We start from the raw sequence: 23,633 nt of genomic DNA, 5'->3' as shown, positions 1-23,633 counted from the left end.
CTGCCTGGCTTGGCTTCAAACCATAATCCTGAGATCTGTTTCCTGAGTAGCTAGGTGTAAGCCACTGGTAACCATTTTTCTTATGTATCTTGATGAATTAATTTTTTATTTTATTGCCTATATGTTAAACTTACAACCTTTTTATGCCTTCTTTCATTTGCAGTGTATTAGGAGCTTTGCTGTGTAGTAATTAAATTTCTTATTTTCTGAAATTAATAATCATCTGGTTTTAATTATCTTGTTTCTTCTTACCTATGTCACCTGTTCTTCCTTCAATTCCAGTTTTCTGTTAGTATAATCTTCCACATGGTGGGGAATCTCCTGTTTCTGAGCCATCAATTTTCTAAATCAGTTGTTATCCTGGACTTCCTTTTGGATTTCTCTTTGTCTTTCATTCTGGTTAGCTTTCCTATCTAGAGGTATTTCATATATTCCTCTTTTCCATTTATTCTATTGCTTTAATAGGTCTTATCCTCCAACAGATTCATCTAATTGAAAAGATGATATAGTGTCAAGGAGCTCATTGATAACATCCCTCAAAATGCCAGTCTATGGAGTCACAAACCTTCAAAGTGGACTACTAGTGGTTCACTATGTTTAAGATCTAGTTGCTATACTGGGAACATTCTTTAATATCATCTAGAGATTCATTTCATTTCTGTCCTGTTTTGTATCTTCTTTAGTATCTCATTTTGAAAGATAAGAGTCTTATAATTTCCAGAAAAAAAGAATTACATTTTGTTGTAATCTTAAATCTATTAAAACACCTTCATTTTATCCTCAAATTTTGTTCTGTCAATGAGCTATCTAAACCAATGTATGCCAAAAATGCTACATCTAATCTTACTTGTTATCTTCCATGTAACCTATATTTGTATTTATTATTCTCGTGTTAGTCACTATTATAAACATTTTAAATACAGTCATGTGTTTTGATTAGGAATTATATGTCAGCCATTGTATTGGAGATTTAAGTCATTTTCTACAGGAAACAATTTACTCTAGCTCTTAGAAATTTCCTACCCGTTTCCTACAATCCATTGGTATTATCTTGCTTTTATTCTCTCTCCTTTTCTGGAAGTCTTTTAATTTGGATATTGGATTTCTCTTATGATTCTCTTTTTTCTCATCTTTTTCTCTTCTGTCTGCCATTTTAAGATACTTTTACAATATTTCTTGACTTTATTTCTAAGCCCTTGAGATTTTTATTTTATTCATATTTTGAATAGATCTTTTTGTAGCTTACTTCTTAAATGCAATAAGTGTTTTTCTGACAAAATTAATAATAGTTTCCTCCAGTATTATTTTTTCTGAGAACTCTCCAAGTTAGTATTTTCTTACTTTGTTCTGATTTTTGTATTTCCTTCTGGAATTTTCTTTTTATTCTTTCTTTTTCTTTTTTTGTCAGTCTGAGGCTTGAACTCTGGTCCTGAACGCTGTCCCTGTGCTCTTCAACTAAAGGTTAGCATGCTACCACTTGAGCCACAGCACCACTTCCAGTTTTCTGAGTGGTTTATTGGAGATAAGAGTTTCACGGTCTTCCCTGCTCAGGCTGGCTTTGAACTGCAATCCTCAGATCTCAGCCTCATAAGCCACTGGCGCCTGGCTTGGAATTTTCTTTAACTATGTGTTTGTAATTCAACTTGGGAGAGTAAAGGGCTGAGTGACAGCTCTGAGCAGGTTGGCAGTGCTTGTTCACATCCTCATGCAAAGGTGAACTGCAGTGCTGTGGCTGGGAAAATCCTAGTGTCAGTGTGATCAGAATTTTCTCATCATCTACCCAGAAGGAAAATACATAGATTGAGAAAAATTGAGTGAGGAAAGAAGAGGTTCATGGGGCTGGAAAGGTGGCTCAGTGGTAGAGCGTTTGCCTTGCATGCGTGAGACCCTGGGTTCGATTCCTCAGCACCACATAAGCAAAAAGAAAAAAGCCAGAAGTGACGCTGTGGCTCAAGTGGTAGAGCGCTAGTGTTGAGCTGAAGAGCTGAGGGACAGCGCCCAGGCCCAGAGTTCAGGGCCCACGACCGGACCTCCCCCCCACCAAAAAAGAAGAGGTTTATGTCAGCATAGATTAGATCATACTTTCATTTCTACCCTCCCCAGTTTCAATGGCTAATGCAATGAAGATTGATTTCTTTTTGTTGTTGTTGGTGGTGGTCATGGGACTTGAACTCTGGGCTTGAGCGCTGTCCCTCAGCTCTTCAGCTCAAGGGGAGTGCTCTACCACTTGAGCTACAGCGCCACTTCCAAAATTGATTTCTTTCTCACATTACACAGCCTATACACTTGAGTATGAGGTATCCTTTTACTCAAGTGTATAGGCTGTGTAATGTGAGAAAGAGGGACACCAGGAACACAGAATTTGAGTTTGAGTGAGAAAAAGTGGATTGTTAAGTTATACATCAGGACCCCAGAATTTGAGTTAATTTGAGTGAGAAAAAGTGGTTTAAGTTATACACGTCAATTTACGTAGTTCAACTTTTACATAATTTACATTGAATATGATGACTCTATTTTTCCTGCCTTTTCTTATCCAATTATCTACCCTTGCCCTCATTGCTCTCTCATCTTAAGCACTTTTAGCACAATCCTTATATGGTGGTTTCCACCATTTCTATGGTCCCTGGGGCAACAGATTTGATGCCTCTAAAATTTATTCATTATGGACAGGATTGATTGTTGGCTTTTTCCATTGAAAGACTGATAATAAATTTGGGAGGGGTCTACTATATCATAGATGTGCTTTCTGGGACTTCTAACATTTTTCTTAGAACTTTTCTACATTATTCTTTCCATTCTTGTATGTTTACATTAAAAAAATCTCTTTATGTTTTTGTTCAGACATTTATAGAAGGAGCCATGTTAAATATGCCCAACCAACTAGTTATGTATAGAACCCAAATATCCTTGAGTCTTTCAAAGAAATAGATTTTTTGATTGAATGGTAAAATTGCCTGTAGTTTTAATTATATTCAATTTATGCATTGTTTTTATTACTTTTAAGTTTTTTTTTATCCAGAAGTTATTTATGTTAGACTTGTAGATATGGTATAATTTATAAGCTACACAATTTTCTCTTTCTTTAAAAATCAAATCATCATTATTACTGCTATTTTAAATTTTATCATATATTAATTGAAGAAAGTAATGAGGTTCACTATATTTTCATATGTATAAGTAATTACTTTGATCACATTTACCTTTCATTATTCTTTCTCCTTTTCCCATTCTTCCTGGTACTTTCCTCTTCCCAAATAATTCCAAGACTACTTTATGCCTTTTAAAGTAAGAAAATACTAGATTCTGTACATGAAAGAAAACATGAAGTTTGTCATTTTGAATCTGATTTATTTTACTTAACATAATTTCTGGTTGCATCTATTTTTTTCAGCAAACTACATGATTTTGTTCTTCTCTATGACTAACACTTCATTGTGTATGATATATATACTATTTTCTTTATCTTTTCATTAATATGCACAAAGGCTTATAAATATCACATTGTAAAAAAGATTACATATTATATTTTATATAATTATTTTAGTATGTATATTATATGGTTATACATTATATCATATATTATGCATATTAAATAATTATTTTACATTATATAGTTCATATAAAGAATTATATTTTATATAATTTTAGTTACATGTATTTTAGCCTGAAATTATAGGAAAAAAACACATGACAATAATGACTTTAAAACCAAGTTTTATCTCTCTCATATAAAAGAAGGCTGAAACATATTCTGACACTAGGGCTCCACTCTTCATTTTTGATTTGACATCTTCAGGTCATAACTTTAACCTCTTAGTTAAGATAGTTGTGTAATATTCATCCATTACATCTCTTAGCATATCAGCAAACAAAATAAAAAAGAGATGACTATTCCTTCCTTTAAAAAGTAGTTCCATGAAATACTCCATGGCTGTAGCTTTGTTATAAGACAACATCCAGCTGTGAGAGAAGTTGGAAAATATCAACATAGGGAGCTAAGAAAAGAAAGTTTATTAGTAACAAATAAGCGGATGACATCTGTTTTAGTAAAATTATGGGACTGTATCATACTCAAACTTGACCTGTTACATACAACCTATGTCTATAGAACTTAAGTTACCCAATTCTGATGAGCTAATAAAACACATGACTATATCTCTCTGTATTGGTTGTATGTATCCTAAAGAATTCTTATTCCACTGAAGGTTTAGCCTCAAGAGCCCCAGAGTAATGAACTTAATGGCTGGGGCAAGATCCTTTAAAGTAATGATGCTTCCTTAATGTGACATTGGCACATTATCTATTACTATTATTATTATTATTATTATTATTTTGTCCATTGTGGGGCTTGAACTCTGGGCCTAGGCACTGTCCCTCAGCTCTGTAGCTTAACTAGAGCTCTACCACAGAGCCACAACTCCACTTCCAGTTTTCTGGTGGTTTTATTGGAGATCAGAGTCTCGCAGACTTTTCTGCCCAGGCTGGCTTTGAACCATGATCCTCGGATCTCAGCCTCCTGAATAGCTAGGATTACAGCTGCAAGCCACTGGTGCCCAGCTTCATCTATTATTATTCTTATGAAATTAAAAAATTAGGATCTAGAAAGTTTAAGATGCCACTTTTCAGACTCTTTTGAATATTATTTGGGATTATTATGTTTAGGCATGAAATTCTTCATGTGTGCCTTAGAAGAAAGGCAAAAGTCATCTTCTCACAGTTGCTTCTCAAAAGTTCATCTTCTCACAGTTGCTGATATTGACCAACTAGGTAAGAAATATGTGAAAGCCTGCAACTGACACAGCATTTCTCTGTCAAGTCACCAGCTTCATCAGGAACTGGAACTGTGGCACACAGATACTCTGCTCCAATGTATAGCTAAATTTAGGAGGTGAGAGTGAAAATTGTGAGCAACAGTTTTGTTAGAAGCAGCAGGAGCGTCTTGTTTCCTATACTTTAATTCTGGTACCATAACTTGACATTCAGGGCTGACTCTCTTACTTATATTTGTCCACTTTTTTTAAATGGTTATATCAACATCCCAGGCCCTGTACAAAATAAACACAGAATACCTAAGCGTGATGTAGCATGCCTATATTAATAGTCCTCAATAAGGTGAGGCCTTTTGAAAGTAATGATTTTTAAAGCTTATGAAGCTTTGAAAGTTGTGATTTTAAAAGCTTAGAATTCAGTCAGAATGATATATAAATAAGTTTGTTAGAGCTGCTAGAACTCAGGAAAAGACAGAAGACAGAAAATACAATGAAGTTAAATTAAGCTCACATGGCAGAGGTTGGAGAATCTTGAGTTTGAGATGTCTGTTACATAATGAGAATTTATCTCAGAAAAAAAATTTTTTTTTTTTTTGGTCCGGTTGTGGGGCCTGAACTCTGGGCCTGAGCACTGTCCCTCAGCTCTTCAGCTCTTCAGCTCAAGGCTAGTGCTCTACCACTTGAGCCACAGCGCCACTTCCGGCTTTTTTCTTTTTGCTTATGTGGTGCTGAGGAATCGAACCCAGTGCCTCAGGCATGCAAGGCAAGCGCTCTACCACTGAGCCAACTTCCCAGCCCAATCTCAGAAAATTTTAAATCAAGTGTTAAATAAACAAATTACTAGTCTGTGAGTGCCAGTACTGAACCCAGGTCCTTGGACTCTCACAAGACTTTTTCACTCTACCACTTGAGCCACACCTTTACTTTCAGCTTTTTGCTGGTTAATTGGAGAAAATCTCATGGACTTTCCTTCCTTGGTTGGCTTTGAACTATGATCCTCAGAGTAGCTAGGATTACAACACCTGGTTGACCATTTACTCTTGAGCAACCAATGGACCAAGAATGGAATCAAGAAATAAATTTAGCCAGGTGCCATTGGCACCTGTAAGCCTAGCTACTCAGGAGGCTAAGATCTGAATTTACCATTTGAAACCAGCTCAGGCAGGAAAGTCCATGAAACTGTTATCTCCAATTAGCTATCAAAAAGAAAAAGCTGGAAGAGGATCTAAGCCTTAATTGATAGAGCCCTAGCCTTGAGCAGGAAGCTCAGAGACAGCATTTGGACTCTAAGTTCAAGTCACATGACAAAAAAAGAAAGAAATCTAAAAATCTCTTCAAACATGTGAATAGAAGACATACTATACCTAATATCTATATTAGGAAATATTGGAAAGGTAATACTAAGAGGGAAATTCACACCAATCAAAGTGTGTGTGCATGTGTAGAGAGAAAGTATATGTGTGTATACACATATATCCAAAAAGGCCTTAAATCAATCCAACATGTTGTCACTGTACCTCAAAAAAACAAGGACATGGGGGAGTGGCCAATTGGGAGAGCACATTCTTAGCAAGTGAAAGTATCTGAGTGAAAACCCAGTACAACAAGAGAGAAAGAGAGAGAGAGAGAGAGAGAGAGAGAGAGAGAGAGAGAGAGAGAGAGAGAGAGAGAGAGAGAGAGAGAGAGAGGAAAAAGGAAGAATGGGAAGGATGAGAAGAAAAGGAAATAAATGAAAGGAGAACTAGAAAACAAAACAGCCAAACGCAAAATAGTAGAAGTGTGGTGTAGCACTGTAATTCAGCACTTGGGATGAAGACAGGAGGAATAAAATGTCTCAAAACATTAAAATACTGGGGCTGGGGGTTTAGCTCAGTGGAAGAGTTCCTGCCTGATGAGCACAAGGCCCTGAGTTTGGTCCTCAGCTCTGGAAAAATAAAATAAAATACTAAAATAATTATATTTTAAATGCTAAAATTAGAATATATTAACATATATTATATAACATATAATAAAATGTTCTAAAATTACATTAATTATATTTTAAATACTAAATACTAACATTGTTGAGGGGAAAATAATACAGATAAGAATGAAAATAAAACATGAAAAATTAAGACAAATATCAATTTAAAAATTGAAAAAATAATTGACAAAGGCTTAGCAGACTCCCCTCTGTACAGTATTTTCACAATAAAAAATAAAAATAAAAATAAATAACAAAACAAAACAAAAGACTTAGACTAAGAAGAAGGGAAAACATTAATTAAAAAGTCAGAGATAGCCAGGCACTGGTGGCTCATGCCTATAACCCTAACGACTCAGGAGACTGAGATCTGAGGATCATGGTAGGAAGCCAGCTCAGGAAAAGTCCCCATAAGACTCTTCTCACCAATTAACCACTGAAAATGATCCTGTGGCTCAAAGTGGTAGAGCACTACTAGGCTTGAGCAAAGGAACTCAGTGACAGTGCCCAGGGTCTGAGTTCAAGCCCCACGACCAATAGAAAAAAAAGTTAGAGATAAAATAGGGAGACAGTATAACCAACACTACATAAATCTAAATGATCATTAGACAGAGTCAAAACATCTATATTCACAAATTTTTATAACTTAAAAGAAAGTAGCAACTTATTGGGGAAAATCAGCACAGGCTAATAATGAATAATGAAAGATGAATCAAAGAAAATCCTAGAATCAAATGGTTTGCACTGGATTCTGCCAATCATTTAAATAGTTATTACAATTTTTAAAAAATTATTCCTAAGTAGGAGAGGAGAAATCCTTCCAAAACACATTTTATAAGGTCAGTGTTACTCTGACATCAAAACCAAACAAGACACAACAAAAGAGAGAACTATATGCAATATAGTTATGATGAACTTAAATGCAAATATTTTAACAAAAAACTAGAAATTGTCACTCAATGTCATATTAAAATATTATGTATAAGGCAATGAGGGCATAGCTCAATGCTTACTTAGCATGTATATGCTCGTGGGTTCCCCCACGTGACTTCCCCCTAAAAGAATTATTCACCATAAACAAGTAAGATTCATCTCCCATATTTGAAGATGGTTCAACATATCAAAACAAAGCAAAATTAAGCAAACAAAAAAGAAATAATCCCCTAATCACCCCCAAAGGGAAAAATTAAATTTAACTATGAGGTCACAATACAATTAGCAAGAATCAGGTAATGTGGAAACAAAGATTGAGTAGAAGAGGAAATTTTTTAATTGAAAAAACTCACAAAAGCATAGCATAGGAAATGAGAAAATTAAACGGTACAGTAACAAAATCCTAGAACACTTGTGATAAACATAAGAACCAAAATTCCTCTAGAGTAAGGTAGCAGCTTCATTATTGTTAGAATTTGACATAATTCTCTGTGGAGAGCTATCCATGCATTTCAGAATATACTTTTTGTGGTACGACTATCACAATTACCATGTCCTCAAGTTGTGTCAATCAAATATGATTTCAGATATTGACAAACATTGGTAGGTAAAAAAAATTTCTCTGGTTAAAACCATGATCTAGAGGTGAAACAAAAGTTCTTTTAAAATAATGGATAATCAGACTGTTAATGAATAGTCTAACATTGAAAATTTGAAAATAGAGGAACAATGCCTTCAGAATATTAGTTGCAAATAACTCCTAATTTATAATTCCACACCGAATAAAACCTTGAAATAAGACACTTGATTTTTTGACACCTGAAAATTTTAAGATGTGCAGACTCTCAAAACATTTAGGAACTCAAAGAAATAAGGCAAACAATAAGAGGATATAAAATCCAGAATACTATATAAAATGCAAGGGGAAAATGAAAGCAAATTGCTTGGTGACAGGTAAACCAAGTTACCAGGTGTACAAAAAGCATAGAGACTGAATTGTATACAAACAAGAAAGTGCTTGGATTGCTCTAGAGTGTCTCCAAAACAAATGATCAAAACTAGATTTTTTTATTCTAACTGTCAAATTGAGAGCTTTAGAGTTTGAGAAGTTGAAGATAACTTTATATATACTCATGGTGGGTGAAATGAAAAAGGAAGTGAGGCAATTATTAACTTAAGGGCAAAGAGGCCTTTTGTTTTACTTTTAATGTTCAAATGTAAACAATAATGAAATGGTGATAATTGCATAATCACTAAACAGAATTATGATATTGTTAGGTGGGAAATGAGGGAGAAATATGAAAATATATGTGTATGCCCTTTAAGAAGGAAGCAAATGGATAGTATCTAAAACTGAAACAGTTTGAGACCAGTCTGGGCTACGTACTGAGATTCACTGTCAAAGGAACAAAGTAAAACCAACCCAAGCCAAAACAAATGAACCTTGAAAACTTCAGAAAAAAAGTATTTTAGCTATGTTATTGAAAACATGAAACAGTTAAATAAATGTGGTTAGTTAATAAATATGGTGAGCTGTTTGGCAATCAGACTAGAATAAAATCCAAATAAATGTATCCTTTTACATTGAAATTTTATAAATGTAAAATAGCTAAACAACCAGGGGAACTATCTTTTAAAAATACATTATAAATGCATCAATGAGGTAACATATAAAACAAACAGTTAGGTGAAGTCTGGTGCTGTGGCTCACACCTGCAATCCTAGCTACTCAGGAGGCTGAGATCCAAGGGTCATAGTGCAAAGTCAACTAGAGCATGAAAGTCTGTGAGATCTTATTTCTACTAGCCTAACAAAAGAGGCTGGAAGGTCAGAGATAAGAGCCTGGGCTCCATGTTCAAGCCCCAAGACTGTCACACAAAAAGTAAAGTGATTGGGCTGGGAAGGTGGCTCAGTGGTAGAGCCCTTGCCTTGCATGCTTGAGGCCCTGGGTTTGATTCCTCAGCACCGCATAAGCAAAAAGAAAAAAGCCGGAAGTGACGCTGTGACTCAAGTGGTAGAGTGCTAGCCTTGAGTTGAAGAGCGGAGGGACAGTACCCAGGCCGAGAGTTCAGGCCCCACGACTGGACCCAAAAAAAAAAAAAAAAGTAAGGTAAATAGAAAAGGGAAGATATTTATTTTTTTGCTTTTTAAGTGAACAATTATGTGATGGTAATGTTTGAACATACATTACAGTCTACTTTTTTAATGTTCTAGGGATTTTTATCTAATTTTAAGCAAATTTCCTTATATTCATTATGATCATTTGAAGTTCCAACTACCAGTTTACTATAGATCCATTCTACAAAATTATTTATAGCTAATTTAACTTCTATGCATTTATGGAAATATTCATCTTGTTGATGAATATTTTCATCTTTGTTGATGCTGGGATTAGAACCAAAAGCCTTGAGCATGCTAAATACATGTTATTCCAAGTCTACACCCCAAACTCCAGTAGAAATATCTCAGATTATTCTAAGATTGTTGAATTAACAAAGATTTTGAGTGGAGGAGAAATGATGTTAGTTTCCCTTATTTTTTACACTTTATGTTGTGAAGTATAAGACTACCATTATTTTTAAAGAATGAGAATTATTTTAATATAACAAGTCATTTATTATAAAAAAGCAATCACACGTTTAGCAATTTTGTTATTTTTAAAGCAAAAAAATAGTGGATTATCTAATTAAAATCAATTTGGAAAAATACTGAACAACTTAGAAACATCACTCATACTAAATCTTGATTCTTGAAAAAAGCAACAAGTCTTTCTGAGAAAAAAGTGTTTTGGAAACAATAAAATTCCAGGAGTTTACTTAATAAGAATTTTACATTACTAGATATGATTTTAAAATTCAGAGCAATCATTTACAATAGAATTAAACTCATGCTTGTTATGATCAGAATGCATGGACACAAATGTCTTAATATTAAAATGTAAATAATAATAAGTCTCAAACATTGGGACTCCCAAAACAACTGTGACTTCCAAACAATGTGACTAAATCAACAACATTGACAAACACTGTTTCCTTAGTATTGTGTGTGTGTGCACGTGTGTGCATGCGAAAGTGCATTGTGTAAGCCAGCTAAGAAAAAAACTAAAAGGTTTGAAAAATAATTCCATGGGTTTAAATATATATATATATATATATATATATATATATATATATATATATATGGCCTAAGACTATAATTACTAACATATAAGTATGCAGTATAAGTGAATGAAACAGTTGAGAAGTTACAAATACATCATTGAATTCTATAATTATCATAAATGATCAATTAGATTCCTACTTGAACTCATAATGATTCCTAAAGTTGAAATTACGTTCATTGTTCCTATCAGTCCCTCACCACAGAAGTTAGGGTTTAACAATTTGACCTCAGTAGCCTCAAAGCACAGGGCCAAATAAAATTCATACTGACAATTCTGAGACAGGGTCCCGGACTTGCGGATTTCTATCATTTAATCACCAAGACTAAGTTAAGTAAACATACTAACTAAGTAGATTTCTATCATTAATTTAAACCTAAACTGTTTCGGAAAGGAGAATTTTCCTCTATCTCCTTCCCAGAGCCATGGGACTGGAGATTGGGGATGATAGGCTTCAGGAAATTGAACTCATTGGTGCCAGCACCTCCCTGCAGACACACCTCATACTGGTAGCTGTGAGCCAGGGTCCCCGTGCCACTCACGTCCAGCAGGTGTGCAGGCAAGGGGCCATCGGGCAGCGCGCAGCCGGCCAGCGAGCGCGCCCTGCTCCTCCTGCACAGCCTGACGGCCACGAAGAGCAGCAGAGACAAGAGGAAGAGAGAAGACACGGCCGCCAGCGCGATGACCAAGTAGGCAGTGAGGCGGTCGGGCTGCGCGCGCTCGGGCGCCGGCGCGTCGGGCAGCGGCAGGTAGGGCTGCGAGAAGCCATCCACCAGCAGCACGTGCAGCGTGACGCTGGCCGAGCGCGGCGGCTCGCCATTGTCCTTGACCAGCAGCAGCAGCCTGTGCTTGGGCGCGTCGCGCTCGCTCAGCAGCCTGGCGGTGCGCACCTCGCCATTGTGCGGCCACACGCTGAACAGCCCGGGCTCCGTGGCCTTGAGCAGCTGGAACGACAGCCAGGCGTTCTGGCCCGAGTCGCGATCCACCGCCACCACCTTGCTCACCAGGTAGCCCGGCTCGGCCGCCCTGGGCAGCAGCTCGGTGCAGGGCGCAGACGCGTTCTGCAGCGGGTACAGCACGAAGGGCGAGTTGTCGTTGGCGTCCAGCACCTGCACGCGCACCAGCGCTTGGCTGCTGAGCGGGGGCGAGCCGCGGTCGGCGGCGCGCACGCGCACCTCGAACGCCTGCAGGGCCTCATAGTCCAGCGCCCTCAGGGCGAACAGCTGCCCGCTGTCCGCGTTGATGGACACCAGCGCCGCCGCCGCGTCGGGGCCGGGCTGCAGCGAGTAGGTCAGCTGGGCGTTGCTGCCCGAGTCTCTGTCTGTGGCGCTGATGCTGCCAATGTGCAGGGCGGGGCTGTTGTTCTCGCGGACCCACAGGGTGTAGGACGACTGCGTGAATTCGGGGGCGTTGTCGTTCACGTCGGACACCTGCAGGGTGATGGTGTGCTGGGTTTGCAACCTGGGGGTCCCCAAGTCGGAGACAGTAATGGTGATATTGTACTCTGCTCTGTTTTCTCTGTCCAGAGAGCCTTCTGTGACCAATGTGTAGAAATTTTCGACTGTAGGTTTCAGAAGAAAAGGGAGACTGTTCTGGATGGAACACATCATTTTCCCATTGTCTCCAGAATCTGGATCTGAAATTCCAAAAATAGCGACCACAGTCTCCGGAGCGTTTTCTGGAATGTCACTATTAAATAGTGACATCTTCAACTGAGGGGCGTTGTCATTTACATCCAGCACTTCTATTTCTACAGTGCATTTTCCTGAAAGTCCCCCGCCGTCTGAGGCCTCAATTTCCATGCGGTAAAACTTAATTTCCTCAAAATCCAACAGTTTTTTTAATCTAATTTCTCCTGTGTCTGTATTTATTTCAAAGGCCTGAATGACTTGATTTGAGGATTGGAAAAATGAGTAGGAAAGTTCTCCGTGAATCCCAGCATCTAAATCTCTAGCTGATACAGTGATGACAAGGGAACCTACAGGAGTGTTCTCTGGTACCTGTACCCCGTAGAGTCCCTGAACAAATTCAGGGGCATTGTCATTGATATCCAGAACTACAATGAGAACCTGAGAAGTCCCAGTTCTGGGTGGTGACCCACCATCTAGTGCTGTGAGGACTAATCTGAGCTCAGGCTCCTCTTCCCGGTCCAGTGCTTTGTCCAGCACCAGTTCAGGGTATTTCCTGCCGTCGCTGTGATTGCGAGTGAGAAGATGGAAATGGGAATTGGTGCTGATTGTATAATTCTGAACTGTATTGCATCCTACGTCCAAATCTTGAGCTATTTTCAAAGGAAACAGGGTCCCTGGATGTGTGCTTTCCACGATTTTAAGGAGAATTTCATTTTCTAAGAATTCTGGAGCATGGTCATTTACATCTTGGATCTGTAGCTCACCTTGAATAAACTGCACCGGGTTTTTCAGTAGCAACTGGAAATGCAAAATGCATGGATCTGTGTCCCCACACAACTCTTCCCGGTCCACTCTTTCTTTGAGGAGCAATTCCCCACTCTTCCGTTCCAGCTGCAAATGCTGTTTGTTCCCTCTGGAAAGAATCTGTGCACCCCGAGTGACCAGCTCCTCCACACCTAGCCCCAAATCTTCTGCTAGGTTGCCTACAAAAGAGCCTCTGTCTCTTTCCTCTAGAACGGAATATTTAATAGTTTCACTGCCCACCTCCCACAAGAGTAGTAAGAAAATAATGGTGGTCACTTGCCTTTTCTGCTGTGCTGGGAAGACCGGCATCTCCATCTTTTCTCAGGTTCAGAAGATGCAGTAATTACAAAGGAATCACTTTATAGTCAATTCAGCTATCTTGGTTTAATAATCTTGATTTCTTTTTTGTTTGTCCTCACGTTGCTTAACTTTGCCTTTCGGGAACGTAGTGTCTCCAGTAATGTATGGTATTTCCCTTTTAAGCGTCAGGAACAGCTCAGCTTTGAGTCTTTGTTTCTGCATTTTTCTTTCTTAGCCTGCAGCGCCACCAAGTGTTCTGCTTTACAACTTCAAGTAATGTCCATTCCAAAAATACATTGTAATTGTGCATCTTTTAGGTCATAACTTCTCTACACTGTTTTCCTCAACCCACTTGACAGTCGTGTTTAAATAGATAACGGTAGCAATGAGAAAAAGAGAAATATATGTGTATATTTGTCTTCCTCATAATGGTGCAAAGTCAGTACTCAAAACTGTATTCTAACAATTACTTACCTATACAGGCTTTCATCTAGTGTTTGAGATACTACCCTAAATGAGGCACTAAAATCCTTCCTTTGTGGAGTTTTAATTGTATTAGAATACTGATGTTTTATTTTGTTAAAATTAGGCTTTAACTTGGAGAGAGTGAAGGAAATGGTGCCATTTTCCAAAAAGAAATGTACTCATTATCTGACTTATGAAGCAGTAACCCCTCTGTATTTTGCCTTTTTAATAACAAAAATATTTTAAATAGGCTTTTAAAATCTATTTCCACTCCGAAATGTACTCATATTACATATATAAAAATTATGATGTGATTTTTTTGTCCATCTCTGGGCTATATAGCACTGAGATTTTTCAAGTTGTGCAGTGCTCAGTGAAGTTGAGAGGAAATGGTTGTTTGGTTTATGAAAATAGGTATAAGCTGAAAATTAAGTTAATATCCTTTCTACAAACATGAAGATATTAAAGTCAGTGAAGTAAATAAAAATACTGTCTGGAGAAAGGCTTTGAGCTATGAGCATAAGACAAATGTTTATGTCTTGACTATGGAGATAGGATAATTGAACATCACTAATATTCCAACTAAAACTATCTGGAATGAGAGCAGTGAAACAGAACATCTTGATTAAAAGAAAGAATGCTATTTGAAGAAGAGGATCAACATGTAGGAATACACCTTCCCCACACTTATCAAACCAGTTGGTAATCATCCACAGCAGATATTTATTTGAACTCTAAAATAGCCAAATATAGTTCTATTGTAATTAAAAATATTAACTTAGTTGTCGTTTTATTATAAATTATCTGAGCTGATGCCCGTGGCTCATGCCTGTAATCCTAGTTACATATGAAGCTGAGATCAGTGGATCATGCTCCAAAGCCAGTCCAGGAAGAAAAGTCCATGTGACTAATCTCAAATAAACTACTGAAAATAAGCTGGAAGTGGCACTGTGGCTCAAGTGGTAGAGCACTCACCTTGAGCAAAAGAAGCTCAGAGACAACACTCAGGCCCAAAGTTAAAGCCCCAGGACCAGATTTAAAAACTATGTAAAATAAAATAAATAAAAATAGATTATCTGCCTTTGACAGAAACCTTAAAGGAAAATTTCCTAAAATACTACATATAAAACCTACATATATAAGACCAAATAAAGGTTAACCTGAGGAGGTAAATGACTTTCTGTTTAATGAAGGCCCATGATGCTTACACAGCACAAGAAAGGAAACTCTAGCATTACATAGCAACCTGTGATTAATACTAAACTTAAGACTTTGTACAGAAATTTGAGAAAAAAATGAAAGTTTGAAAAATACAATTTGATTTTTACATATCTATGAACTGTTAAATTCTTAGACACACAAAATGGATCATCAGGAGTATCTTATGTTCTGTAATAGAGTAGTATGAATAGAAGAATATTTTCTGTTTTGAAGGAAAGCAAAAAAGACAAGTAAGCTATAATATTTAACAACTTCACTTATGGAAAGGGGACTTTATTGCAGAGAGGATACTAGCATTTCTTTATTCATGAAAATGTACTCTAAAAATCACACTGAATTGTTACTAAAATTCACCAAATGTTTATAAGAAATTTAAAATAGATATTTAAAGAAAATATCTAAAGGAGGCTCATAAACTGTAATTTAATATCTTGACAGTTCATTAAATATACTTTCTATCCTTACAAAATGTTCCTTGACTATTATGGTGTATTGACATACATTCAAGCATGTAAACATAAGATACATGAGTACTTCATCATTTAGATATTTTTAGTGTTTATCTTGTAACACTATAGTTACCCCTAAATGAGACATACACAGGATGATAATAATAAAACATTCATAAGGAAAAATAGTTCTCAGACAGGAATAGTGAAAAGACTGTAATCAATTGTAAGAGAGTCTATCTATGGAATGTTGGAAGGTATTATTTGTAAAATGGGTATTTCAAAGTTTTAAATTACTAAAAATTACTTTTGATTGAAATTGCCAAATATAGCACTTGTCAATATTAAACATGCTGTAAGCATAAGAGAAAAGAATATGTAACTTTTGCTTTTTATAAAAAGTTCAACCTCAAGCACAGCGTGAAGGGTTTAACCATGCTGCTCAGATGTAGAGAGCTTGCTAGCATGCTTGAGGCACCAGGCTCAATTTTCCCACACCTTAAATGGGAGTAACATAAACAGGAAAAGGCCCATTAAAAAAGGCAAAAACAACATGCAGAGTTAAGTCAAAGGACATTTGTAAACTTAAATAACATGGTATGCTACAATAATGCAATGCTTAACAAAATAGGAAGCTATTTCAAAGAGTGGGGAATCTCCTTCCATTTTCCTTATAGTATTCACAGAAGAAAAGTGAGAGAACAACAATTGGAAGTTGAACTCACTAATCTAAGTCTCCTCACAGACAGATATCATTTTTGGTAGCTGTGGGACAGGGTCCCCCTGTTGCTGACATTCACCAGGTGGCCTGAAAAGTGACTCAGGCACAAACCAGCTACCTAGTGAAGCTATCTTATTATTTCTGCACAGCCAGACTATCATTGACAACAGCACTAAAAAGAGAAAGAGCTATGACATCAATGCCAGGGCTATGACCAACAACACAATGAGATCTTCTTGTGGCCTGGAAGAAGCAATGCCTCTGGGAGCAACGGCTTGGGCTATGGAAGGAGCCAGGACTGGAAACAAAAAATAGAATGTACTTGATTTCATCTTATTTTTCATATATTTGATTGTGTAATCGATATAAGTTCCTTTGAAAATATGTATAATTAAGAAAACAACCAGGTACTAGTGACTCATGTCTGTGATCCTAGCTACTCAGGAGGCTGAGATCTGAGGATCTTGATTCAAAACCATCCAGGGCAGGAGAGTCCTAGAGACTGTTATCTCCACTTAACCACAAGAAAACCAGAAGTGGCACTGTGGCTCAAAATGGTAGCATGCTAGCCTTAAGCAAAAAGAGCTGAGGAACAGAAATGGGGCACTGAGTTCCAGACCCACGACTGATTCAAAAAAGAAGGAAGGGAAGGAAAACATTTATTTTCAATTTATCATAGTATATACTTCACTGGCTGAAATAAAGAGGCACAAAATATATTAAAACATAGAGTTAAGATTTTATTTGTATTGCTATAACCCATCACAATAACTATCAATGAGACAACAAAAATTTCAGGAAAACCGAACACGTGTACGTCCATATGTGAATACATGCAACTTCAACACATACAAAACGAGTTTGAGATTTACTACTGACAGTGAACTTTATCTACAAATAAATTCTAGAACTAGTTAAGGTGAATAGTGAGAAAATAATATTATAAACAGATATCTAAGAGAATGCAAAGCTATTTCAGAAGAGAGGATGGTTCCCTGTCTCTTCACCAGAATCCTGAGGCAGAATGTTAGGTAATATCGGTTTGAGGAATTTGAACTCATTGGTGCCAGCTCCTCCCTGCAGACACACCTCATACTGGTAGCTGTGGGCCAGGGTCCCCGTGCCACTCACGTCCAGCAGGTGTGCAGGCAAGGGGCCATCGGGCAGCGCGCAGCCGGCCAGCGAGCGCGCCCTGCTCCTCCTGCACAGCCTGACGGCCACGAAGAGCAGCAGAGACAAGAGGAAGAGAGAAGACACGGCCGCCAGCGCGATGACCAAGTAGGCAGTGAGGCGGTCGGGCTGCGCGCGCTCGGGCGCCGGCGCGTCGGGCAGCGGCAGGTAGGGCTGCGAGAAGCCATCCACCAGCAGCACGTGCAGCGTGACGCTGGCCGAGCGCGGCGGCTCGCCATTGTCCTTGACCAGCAGCAGCAGCCTGTGCTTGGGCGCGTCGCGCTCGCTCAGCAGCCTGGCGGTGCGCACCTCGCCATTGTGCGGCCACACGCTGAACAGCCCGGGCTCCGTGGCCTTGAGCAGCTGGAACGACAGCCAGGCGTTCTGGCCCGAGTCGCGGTCCACCGCCACCACCTTGCTCACCAGGTAGCCCGGCTCGGCCGCCCTGGGCAGCAGCTCGGTGCAGGGCGCAGACGCGTTCTGCAGCGGGTACAGCACGAAGGGCGAGTTGTCGTTGGCGTCCAGCACCTGCACGCGCACCAGCGCCTGGCTGCTGAGCGGGGGCGAGCCGCGGTCGGCGGCGCGCACGCGCACCTCGAACGCCTGCAGGGCCTCATAGTCCAGCGCCCTCAGGGCGAACAGCTGCCCGCTGTCCGCGTTGATGGACACCAGCGCCGCCGCCGCGTCGGGGTCGGGCTGCGGGCCGGGCAGCAGCGAGTAGGTCAGCTGGGCGTTGCTGCCCGAGTCTCTGTCTGTGGCGCTGATGCTGCCAATGTGCAGGGCGGGGCTGTTGTTCTCGCGGACCCACAGGGTGTAGGAGGACTGCGTGAATTCGGGGGCGTTGTCGTTCACGTCGGACACCTGCAGGGTGATGGTGTGCTGGGTTTGCAGCCTGGGAGTCCCCAAGTCGGAAACGGTGATGGTTATGTTGTATTCGGCTGTGCTTTCTCTGTCCAGTGGCCTCTCAGTCACTAGGGTGTAAAAGTTCTCGAATGTGGACTTTAACAAGAACGGGAGATCATTTGGAATGGAACACATCATTTTCCCATTATCCCCAGAATCTGAATCAAATACACTAAAAACAGAAACTACAGTCTCTGGTGAGTTTTCCGGAATGGTGTTCATGAACGACGAGATGGTCAGTTCTGGGGCATTGTCATTCACATCCAACACCTGTATAGCCACAGTGCATTTTCCTGAAAGCCCTCCGCCATCGGTGGCTGAAATCTCCATATTGTAATACGGAGTTGCTTCAAAATCCAACAACCTTCTCAGGTGTATTTCTCCTGTGGTTTCATCTATTACAAACGGCTGGGAAACACCATCCACTTGAAATAGAGCATAGGCCACACTACCATGCGTTCCTGCATCTAAATCTCGAGCAGAGACAGTGACAACTAAAGAATCCATCGGGCTGTTCTCAGGTACCTGCACCTCATAGAGCGACTGTAAAAATTCAGGGGCGTTATCATTGATGTCCACGACTTCTATGCGCACTGTGGAGGTCCCAGAGCTGGGTGGAGCCCCACCATCCAGCGCAGTCAGAGTGAGGCTGAGCTCAGCCTGTTCCTCCCTGTCCAGCGCCTTATCCAGCACCAGCTCTGGATATTTCCTGCCATCTCCGCGGTGCTGGGTAACCACATGAAAATTAAGGTTGGGGCTGATTGTGTAATTCTGGACAGTGTTGCTCCCTATGTCGAGGTCCTGCGCTGCTTTCAGAGGGAACACTGTCCCTGGCTGGGCGCTCTCTGGGATCTTTAGGAGCATCTCTCTCTCTGGGAACTCTGGAGAATGGTCGTTTATATCTGTGAGGTGCAAATCAGCTTGAAAAATCTGCACGGGGTTTCCAAGTAGGAGCTGGAAATGCATTAGACAGGGTTCTGTCGCCCCGCACAGCACCTCCCTGTCCAGCTTTTCATACAGGAGCAAACTGCCTGTCTTTACATCTAGCTGCAAGAGCTGTTTGTTTCCTTTGTAATGGATTCGCGCGCTGCGAGTGGCCAACTCCCCCACCCTCAGTCCCAGATCTTTTGCCAAGTTGGCCACAAAGTGGCCACTTTCCGTTTCTTCTGGAATGGAATATCGAATTGTCTCACAACCAGACCCCCACACAAGCAATAGCAAAGCAAGAAAAGCAACTTGCCTTTTCTCTGAGGTTTTTGCTAGCGCAGTCTCCATTGTTCAGACGCGGTTCCAGAAGGTCCTTTTCTTCAACTCCGTGTAGGATTAATCCACACAGGTGATTTCGCCAAATAACCTCAATTAAATCTTACTCACTGACTTGTTTTTAGAAGTATGTTCTTCCTAAAGATCTGTCCTCTAGACCTCACCAAAATGCGCGTCCTTCTTTTAAGGAAAGATTTCTGATCGTCAGCTTAATGGTGCTGTGGGTATCTGCAGAGCGGGTTGTTCTTATTCTTAGCCTGCAGCGCCACCAAGCGTCCTTAATTACTATTGCATACAACTTTTGGTAATTCAATCAGCATCGTTTAAAACAGTACCTATTTCTCAAGATTGCCTAATATATCTCCTTCTTTCAGTCACTGAAAGTTCCTGTATTAATTAGTTTTCAGCTGAAAAAATCCTTCATCTTCATCAAAATCATCTTCTTCATAACAGCACTTTTCATATACATAAAGTGGTTCCCCTTGGTTTATATTTGGCTTTTCAATTAAGAATGATAACATATTTTTTTCTTTAATTGCTTAATTTAATCCACTTACAATCAAGGTTAATTATATTCTGCTTGTTTGGTATCTTTTTGTTGCTCTTTTTGTCCTAGGGTTTGAATCAAAGCCTTGTGCTTTTTCAGCAAGTGCTCTACTATATGGCACCATTTCATCTGTTCAGGAACTCAACTTTTTAACAAAGGTTTTTAATGCTAGGTATTGAATCTACAATCTTTTGCATGATAGGCAAGCATTCTACCACTGAGGTATGTACCATTACATCCATTTCCCTTACTATTTTTGTAATTTAATAGTTTTTGATATGTTAAGGTTTGATTTTCCTCTCCTATAACTATTTCTATAATGTGTTTCTGTATGTGCATCCATCATGGTAACTTGTATCTTTTTATTTCTAGTGTAGGATTCCTTTAAATATTTCTTGTGGAGTTGTTTGTTGGTGATTAGTTCTTCTGGTCTTTGCTTCTCTTGGAAAGGCTTCTGTTTTACCTTCATTTTTGAAGTTTAATTTTGTTTGATGTAGTTTTCTTTATTTTGAATGTATCACCTCATTAATTTCTGGTATATTAAGTTTCTGTTGAGAGGTCTGCTGTAAGTTGGAGTTTTATGATTCTGTATTATATTGCACTTTTGATGTCTTAACATTCCTTGTTGAGGGTCTATTTTGGTTTTAGTTAGGGTCTTTTGAGCTTTTGGTACTTGGATATCCATTTCTTTGGGAATATTTTGGCAATTTCATGAGAAATTTTTCTCATACCTTTCCCTTCTCTTCATTTAAAAATTATTTTATTGTTGTTCAAGAGGTGACATACTGTGAGGTTACCTTTACATATGTCAGGTAATAACTACATTTCCTTTCACACTGTGTCATCTGTTCCCTCATTCTTTCCCTTCCCACCCTCCCATCTCCACCCATGAGTTGCATAGTTCACTTTCATCAATGGATAACAGTTACTATTAAAAATTAAAATTGACTCGTATAACTTTTGTTTTTTATTATATATCCATCAAAAGATACAAGATTTACATGTGCAATCTGGATTTTCATCATGTGAAGGCTATTATAAGCAGAAACCAAATAAAAATACATGTTCCAAACCCCTAAAAGTACCCTTCAGTTTACTATAAAGTAAACATTATATTTTTATTATTTTTGAGGGGGAGTTCAAGATTGGGACTCAAACTTAGTACCTGCTGTTTTCACCCATTGGCTAGCACTCTACCAACTGAACCATGCTTCCCACTCATTGATTCTTTGGCCCCTTTTGGGGATCTTTGGTAAAACATGTGTTTGCGGAGTATTGGCCTCCCTGTGTTTTTATCCACTTGCCATTGTTTTCAAAAGTGACCTGTAGCATATATTCTAAATTTCCCTGTTTTCATAGTATGATTCCTGTATTAGTATGCTTTTATTTAATTATTATTTTAACATATTCCTAGCTTATGTGCACTGTAAATTTTCCTGTTTTGAGATTTGGGAGTTTTGTCATAAACATAATTGCAATTTTGGGGGGTTAATGATATTTATGTATTTATGTTAAATATATTTAGAGTTCTGTTATAGTGCATTAAGATATGCACATACACATATATCTTTAGCAAGGATTGTGAAACATTTTCAAAGTTATTTTACTACTAAAAAGTCTGAGTTCCAGTTGCTCTATACCCTGGGTCAACATTTGATGTTATCTTTTCAGTTGGTGTTCAGTAATTTGGAATTATGCACATTTCACTATTTAGTCATCATTAACATGCACCCTCCTGAAGTTCATATTCAGGAACGTTCTATTTTGGTCATTTGATTATGACATTGTATGTGTGTGTGTGTGTGTGTGTGTGCGCGCGCGCTCGCGTGTGTGTGTGTGTGTGTGTGTGTGTGTGTGTGTGTGTGTGTGTGTGTGTGTGTTCCAGTTCTGGAACTTGAACTCAGGGCCTGAGTGCTGTCCTTGAGCTTTTCTGATTAAGGCTAACCTCTACACACAGCTATATGTTGGAGTTTTTGGTTGTTAATTGAAGATAAGAGATTTATGGACTTTCCTGCCTGGGCTGGCTTTGGACTGAGATCCTCAGATTTCAGCCCCCTGAGTAGCTAGGATTACAGGCCTGAGCCACAGGTGCCCGGCCCCAATAAAATCTTAATCCACTGGACACTTACATAGTCAAGTTTCTTTGCAGTCTTGTTAAGTACCTAGACCTGAGAATTTTCAATTGAGAACTTGACATCTCTCCAGATAGTTCATGAACTCTATGCTTTGAATAGTAAGAAAAGCCTCACACTGTTTTTAAGAATTTTCTCCTCTGCTCTGGGCTGTCTTTGGTTTGGGGTCCTGAGCTTAATGCTCTCGTCTGCCAAAAGCTATTGAAATTCTCTTTTTTAACGAGCCTATTTTTTTCTCAGTCTTAATAAATTTCTTGAGGGTAAAACTGACTATAGAAGTCAGTTCTCATTTCTTCATAGAAATATTGATCCATTCCGTTTCTTCTAAAGCATATCATCTCTGTTCAATTGTTTTAAATAGGTTTTTTTTTTACTTTAGTCAGTTTCTTTTTTTTTCTGATCCTAGGTAATTCATTGAAATGGAATGAGAGATATATATTCTGTGCTTCTTTTTTGTGGTACTGGGGATTTAACCCAAGTCCTCACATATGCTAGACAAGCTAGACAGGGTACTCTGACACTTAAGCCACATTCATATAGCCCTTTGGTTTTTTTTTTTTTCATTTTTGAAAAATAGTCTTCCTCTGCTGGTGCTGGCTTCAAACCTCCTACTTCTGCATTCTGAGTAGCTGAAATTACAGGTGTGTATCCTAACACCTGGCATACCCTCCTCCTTTATTTTGTGGTGATTTTATTTTAGACACTATGTTGCTATATCCAAGGCTGGCCTCAAACTCAGTGTAGCAGAGGCTCCCCTGAGCTTAAACATTTCCTGCTTCAGTCTCCTGAGTGGTAGAACTACAAATATGGACAACCATAAGTTCATATACATTCTGCATACTTATATTCTTATATATTCTGTAATTTTTATTACAAAGGCAGAAGAGATATTGCTTTAGTTTTGATGATGCTGGAGAGAAAACCTACAGCCTGCAAAAGCTCTACAACTGAGCTACAACCCTGACCTTGATGTTTGGATATAGACTTTTTCTTTGGATATAGACCCAGGTTAGCCTTGAACTCTGAGTTCTTTCTGTCTCTGTTGCCTTAATGCAGGGATACATCTAAGAACTACAACATCAGGTGCAAAAGAAGGCATCTATCTTAGAGTGATAAAGGCTAACATTTTGTCAGTGGAATTTCTGTCCTCAAAACAGTGAGTTTAGCTGGCTACATGTGTGTATGCAAATAATATCAAAGGA

General features: G+C 38.9%; 2 protein-coding genes across 2 annotated transcripts; both read right to left on the bottom strand.

Moving 5' to 3' along the window:
- Positions 1 to 10,856: 10,856 nt before the first annotated feature.
- On the bottom strand, positions 10,857 to 13,769 carry LOC138837428 (protocadherin beta-14-like). The gene has a single exon (XM_070036211.1). The coding sequence runs from the start codon at positions 13,573 to 13,575 to the stop codon at positions 11,191 to 11,193; it is 2,385 nt and encodes a 794-aa protein (XP_069892312.1). The 5' UTR covers positions 13,576 to 13,769; the 3' UTR covers positions 10,857 to 11,190.
- Positions 13,770 to 16,483: 2,714 nt separating this feature from the next.
- LOC138837427 (protocadherin beta-5-like) lies at positions 16,484 to 19,946 on the bottom strand. Its single transcript, XM_070036210.1, has one exon. The coding sequence runs from the start codon at positions 19,762 to 19,764 to the stop codon at positions 17,392 to 17,394; it is 2,373 nt and encodes a 790-aa protein (XP_069892311.1). The 5' UTR covers positions 19,765 to 19,946; the 3' UTR covers positions 16,484 to 17,391.
- Between the last annotated feature and the right edge of the window lie 3,687 nt (positions 19,947 to 23,633).

Source organism: Dipodomys merriami, unplaced genomic scaffold, assembly GCF_024711535.1.
Source record: "Dipodomys merriami isolate MVZ:Mamm:240054 unplaced genomic scaffold, mDipMer1.0.p SCAF_27, whole genome shotgun sequence".
Taxonomy (NCBI): domain Eukaryota; kingdom Metazoa; phylum Chordata; class Mammalia; order Rodentia; family Heteromyidae; genus Dipodomys; species Dipodomys merriami.
The sequence above is the reverse complement of the archived record's forward strand: the minus strand, read 5'-3'. Positions and strand labels throughout refer to the sequence as shown.